The sequence below is a fragment of the Aethina tumida genome, chromosome 3 (assembly GCF_024364675.1).
Source record: "Aethina tumida isolate Nest 87 chromosome 3, icAetTumi1.1, whole genome shotgun sequence".
Lineage (NCBI taxonomy): Eukaryota > Metazoa > Arthropoda > Insecta > Coleoptera > Nitidulidae > Aethina > Aethina tumida.
This window is the reverse complement of record NC_065437.1, coordinates 20,885,635-20,891,842: the sequence shown is the minus strand read 5'-3', so window position 1 is coordinate 20,891,842 and position 6,208 is coordinate 20,885,635. Positions and strand designations below refer to the sequence as shown.

Genomic DNA, 6,208 nt, shown 5'->3' with positions numbered 1-6,208 from the left:
AAAATAATATTTTGAATTCGCATACTACAATGAGAAGTTAAACAATACTGATAGATAGTCAAAATAAATTAAATTTAAGGGGTTTCTAAACTTAAGTCTTGGTAAAAAACTGGGTTTTAATATACTTCTTATAATATTTTTTATAAAACCGAAATAAATAATATTAGTAGCAGTATATATTGTTTATTTCAATAATATTTTTTATAATAATTGTTTATTTGCTATTTTCAATAATTAAATTCTATGGTTTCCAAACTTTTGTCCAGGAATGTATATATTTATTATTATTACTATTTTTAATATAATTAGTTAACTATTAGTTAACTAATCATATATTTAAATGTTATAAATTTCAATTTTATATGTGTCTTTTACTTTATATATTTTTTGGAATTTGATTTTTTTATTAGATTTTGTTTGTATTAGTATATAAATAGTGACTTAAATCTCAATTAAGATATAAAATTAAAAATTTAATTTTAATTAGACATTCAAATTAAAATCAATAGATATGATAAATACATTCATTAAATGCCATCGTATTTCTTGATAATTCAGCATTTTTTAATTAAATTTACATCCAAATAAGAAATACGTCATAATACAATTAGGCATTTGTGGTCGATCTCATAATTAGCAATGGCGTGTGGAACATAAACCGCAGACCAATACACCAGAAGGATGAAGGACACATTCCGAAGTTAACATGCAAAATAGATAAATATTAAGGACCGGAAGGCGGGGTCAGTCGTTATTGGCGCGAGAGGACCCCCTGCGGGCCAATAGTACTTCCGGTCGTCCACTAGATCGTGCGCATCCGCTCCTGCCGTTGTCCTGGCGGCAGGACCAGTTCTCCTACTCTCGCTGATGACGGACGGCGCCGCTTCCAAACAGAAAGGCGCCTTTAATTATTCACCGGCTACGATGCTAACACCCTTTCAATCATTACCATGATGCAATTAACATTTACAAATTCATTAATATCTATTAATAAGCGGCCACGGCGGTTCGCATTAACTGCAGTATTACGGCAGGGGGAAAGGATTATGTGTTTAAGCTTGACAGTTTATTAAAAAAAAGTAATTAGAAACCAGTTTCGAGATTACGCTGCATGAAGCCCTTTTTTTCAAAATATGAATATAGACAGTAGTTTACAATAAAAACTGCTTATTAATTCATTACAAATATAAAATACGTACGAACAACATTTTTTAAGAAATAGGCTTCAATATTATTTTATATGAGACCCTTTTTATTTAAGATGATAAAATTAATAGTTTACAGTAAATAATTGTATTGCGGTAAATCAGATTTCTCACAATTGTGATGATTCCACGTAGAATTCTCGGTATTTGATGACAAAGATGAATGTTCCGAAAACTGAATTTAATGTATTTCGAGAATGACGACATGACATAAAATGTCGCAGTTATATAGCAGAAATGTCACAAATTGGTAACACTCAAACATGCAGTAACTCAGTAATATCTTAGAATTATAATCAAAAAAATTATATTTACAAAAAAGTAAATTATCCAAAAATATGCAAAATAAATGTTATTTATGTCAGAGATCAGAGTCATGTACGCAAATTTATAGATTTTATATTTTTCGAGATTTTATTACCTATTATATTTTAGTTTTTGTTTTATTTAAATAGCATTTTCATAAGACAGGACTGAGTTACTACTTGCATTTCGCAACTTATCCGACGAATTTTAACCACATATTCACTTTTGCGTAATTGGATTGAATTATTTTTATCTCGTTTCTTGTTGCTCTATTACAATTTTTCGGTTAAGTTGTAAAACACCTTGTATATATACAAGGTGTTTCATAACTTATCCGAAATTTTTTAACCAGATATGCACTTCTAAATAATAAGTCGATTTTTTTAAAAAAATCTAATAAAAGTGCGACAGAAAACGATATAAAAAATGTTAAAGTTTGTCACAAACCTAAGAAATTTTAGACGGATTCTATATATGTATTGGTTGGATTTTTTTAATAGCTCTTTTATTTTTCTTTCTGATTTCTTTTCTTCAAATAAGTCGAGTTTTATTCAGGTATTTATTAAGTTTAAAATTAAGAATTTAAAGAGAAGATGATTCTTGTGATGCCTTTACCTAAAATTGAATATTCTCGTTCTTTCACTTACATTAACAAAAAGGACAATGTTTTTGTCATTGTTAAATCTACATTTAAGAACTCACCTTGGAATTATAAAAATTCAATAAAATATAGACTTAATAACTTGAATAGCAATTAGCAGAGTTGCACCTGAAAAAATATGCATCTTATGATTTGACACATTAAAACACACTTTCGTTTATTTTCCCTCAACTATGTGAAGGATTAGCATGGAATATAAAGGAGAGATGAATGGTGATCGGACACTATTAACTGACAATTCCAAAATTTACTCAATTTAAAGCGGTCGTCGCACACAAGCATGGAAAAAACCAGGGCTCCCCAGGATAGATCCACCATGTCGTGGTCCTGGGGCACAGTACCACTCCACAAGCCCGTGGCAGTGGGAAGCTAACGGATCTCACCGCAAGTCCTATCCATCCCCAGGAAGATCTCGGATCTTGCTCAGATAGGTCTTGTTCTTCCGAACTCAGTTGACAGGGGGCTGGCATCTTCGTCAGTCCTACGTCTTCTGGTTCAGTAAACCCGTATATGCAAATATACGCCCTGTTTCCCCATATGTGAGAAATCACATATGAGAAACATTATGGTCATGGTCTCCGGATTGGTACCCGGAGAGGGGTTTTTACATTTTCCCCTCTCTGTTCCAATAAAAAAATAGGGCTAATAAGAAGTCGAATGATTCATCTATTTGGTGCTGGTGATATTTTGGTTTGGGCCAGGATCGGTCTCGGAGGAAGAACTGAATTGTCAGAAATGTAGGTCAGGTCAAATCTATACAGGAGGCAACATTCATCAAGCAATCTTTTTTAATGTCAAGCATATCCAGAAATTTTTCAGAAACTTCGTGAGGTACAATTTTGAGAAGACATTTTTCATGAACATTTTTGATCGATTTATTTTGTACATTAGGAACAAAAAGAACAAAACAGAAAATAATACTGGGGATTGGTGAGGCTTTACTGTAAGTACCTTAAGATCTGATGTTAGTATGAAGATATGATTTTAAATTTTATGATAAAATGTAACGTATGAAAAGATAACTATAAATATTAAATTAAATTATACTTTATATTTATAAATAATCAAATACACATTTGAATCAATTAATTTATGATAACACACAAGTTGTGAAACATTTATGTTTTATCTATGTTATTAGAGAAGTGCGGCCATTAGGAAACAAATTTGGAACCAGAATTATACTAAATGTTTGTTCATTGCTCTTCATATGTTATATTTATTATATAGGTGCCTCTAATAAACCAACAAGCAAGTTTTAGATATATACAACAATTTGTTGCATGTGGCTTCAATTTAAATTAACAAAATTATTTTATTATTTTAGATTTTAGAATATATTTCTAATAAAAGTTTTTGCACCACCTTTGCTTTGATTTGGGGTTAAAATTTATGTATCATAATATGTAAAAAAATGGACGAAGATCACTTCTATATTAGTAAATAGACAAGAATAAAACGTTATATTATTAAATTAATGTATAAAATAATAAATGCGTTTGTTCCGTTAATTTTTATATACTATCATTTACTATTATTATGTCTAAGATTTTTAATACGTCGTGTACAAACAGCAGTAAAAAAATTATTTGTACATATTATATAAATACATTCTACAGTACCTAGTAGCCCCAGATTTTAATTTGATATGTATTATTTTTATTTTAGTATAGGTATACATATTATTATAGATTTGATACTTAATGAGGGGGGGGGGGTATTTATTTTGGAATAAATATAAAATAAAAGACAATAGACATTTATTAATATTGTAAACATATTTATTTGTAATATTTGTAATAAGTAATACATAATAGAATACAAACTTTATAATTTAATATTTACTAATATTCATGTTTCATAATATCAAATAATATACAGTTAATTTATGGCAAGACCTTAGGATTTTACTTTGTACTAAATTTGGGGAGACTATACCACTTTACAATAATAAGCTTAAGCACTTTTCATATTTTATTCGCGACATTATATAAACTAGTTAATACACTGACAAATATTTTAAAATATATCAACAATTATTAGAAGTACGGATATTATAACACATAGTAAATTATTATTTCGAGTTAAAAACGAGCAGTATCAGTATATTAACTATTTCATTATTTAAATCCGTATTTTATACTGATTCTTGATGCATTATCTTCCATTTTTTCACGCCAAACAATTTAAAATTTAATTTCAGGGTAGGTGCATCATTAACTAATGTCAATAAATTAGAAGTATTGCAGTATTATTACACATTTGTATCACGAATCTATTTCAGAATTTTAAAAAAATTACAACATGAAATAATATGTTTGTGGTTGTTATAACATAAGAAAATATTAAATTATCTGGCAAGAAACAAACTATTATATAATCACAAGGCAATACGACTCAGGTCCTGTAATTTGAGTTCCATTACAAGTTGACGTCACTTTCGTCACAAAGTATACATATCATTGCGTAAAAGCTACATGTAAGAGATCATAATTAACTAAAAGGGCCAGAAGCATATATTAAACAGCTAATGTACTGTCTGTACTATTATTAGTCTGCGTTGTTTCTAATGATGCTATTTTATGCTGCAAAGTGGAAACCTAAAACGATACAGCGAGTTATATATGAAAAAATGTAACATAATATAATATACAACCTGTGCTGTATGCTTTTCTACCAGCGCTAACATCTGATGTTCCATCTTCTTAAATTTAGCTTGATATTTTTTATTATTTCTATCTACAGTATCTGCTAGTATACTAAAATTAAACAATGATTAGTAACTTTGAAAAAAGTTTTATGAAGTCGAATACCTATTTGTATGATTAAGGTCTTGTACAATTTCGCGACCTTCCAAAAGTCTTGCCTCTGCATTTTTGGTTACTTGTTCTAACGTGGTGACCAGTTCTTGCAGTCTAACTTTCAGTCTTGCCTCTCTTGCTAACGCCTGCATCAGTTCCAGCTCCACACCTTGTGCATGCTCAGCATCCGAATACCCTCTCTCCTAAAATAAAATGAATGTAACAAATTAGATAAACACATCAATTTTTATTTTGCCTTGTTTTGAGTTGCTATCGCCAACAAAGCTTCTGTATCCTTTAACTGGCCTTGAAGATTCTTTAAAGCCGCCGCTTGGGCTTTTTGTTGACCTTCCACATACTTCAACTTTAATTCAACAGCGCTTTTATCTTTTTCCAACACAAATAATTTTGATAGGAGCTCCGCTTTGTCCTCTCTTAGACCCATCAGTTCCTAAAATTTTACACTAATAAATAATTTCAATAAGGGTAAAATAAAATTACTTGTAATAGAACAGCCATTTCTAAGTCCATTTTTCTGGCTTCTTGGCTACTTGATGGCCTAATTGGTACATTTTCCATCTGCATCGACTCTAACACTACATATGTTCCCTGAATGTTACTTCTTTCAGCCTTCAGTCTTGATACATGATCCCTTAATCTTAGCTCACATTCCGTTGTCCAAGGTTCATCACTGTAAAATGATTGTTATTACATGAAAATCAAGTCAGAGGTTTAACATATTTACTTTTCAGATGTGGGACTGTTATAAACGTGATTTTGCCAGGGCGATAGTAAAACATCGGTGCTCTGGTAGGAGTCGAGATGTGTGAGGAGCTGCTTGGCCACAGTTTCGGCAGCCGTCCGGTTCTGCTGCGAATCCGGATTGTCCCTGTTCAGCGATACTTCAGTCTCCAATAAGGCCAACAGTACGTCATATGCCTCGATGGCTCGGTCAGTGACTCCCAGAGCCAGCCTTAGGGCGATGGCATTGGATTCGTATTTACCACACAACAATGCCAATCTGGAAAAAAATCACTTGAAAAGTTTCTGAAAAGTCAACAAGTTGTTGTAATTGTATATATATAAAAAGAACTACACTTTAAAGGAAATTTAAGACATTTAGAGGAACAATAAGCTAATTCTTACAGCCTATTAAATTACCACTCAGGACTATTTTATACTAAATATGAAAATCTCATTTACTAATTGGATTCTTTAGGGATAATTTATTTAGG

The 6,208-nt window shown here is 30.8% G+C and overlaps 1 protein-coding gene across 2 annotated transcripts in view; it reads right to left on the bottom strand.

The window, feature by feature from the left end:
• Positions 1-3,929: 3,929 nt before the first annotated feature.
• Positions 3,930-6,208, bottom strand: part of LOC109609100 (colorectal mutant cancer protein) — a 44,879-nt gene continuing 42,600 nt past the window's right edge. For both annotated transcript variants that reach the window (XM_020025727.2, XM_049964401.1), the window contains 6 exons: positions 5,719-5,994; positions 5,475-5,664; positions 5,230-5,424; positions 4,986-5,176; positions 4,829-4,931; positions 3,930-4,772 (listed from right to left, as the gene is read on the bottom strand). In XM_020025727.2, the coding sequence (XP_019881286.1) occupies positions 4,692-4,772; positions 4,829-4,931; positions 4,986-5,176; positions 5,230-5,424; positions 5,475-5,664; positions 5,719-5,994 (1,036 nt within the window). In that variant the 3' untranslated portion in view covers positions 3,930-4,691. The remainder of the gene's footprint in view (positions 4,773-4,828; positions 4,932-4,985; positions 5,177-5,229; positions 5,425-5,474; positions 5,665-5,718; positions 5,995-6,208) is intronic.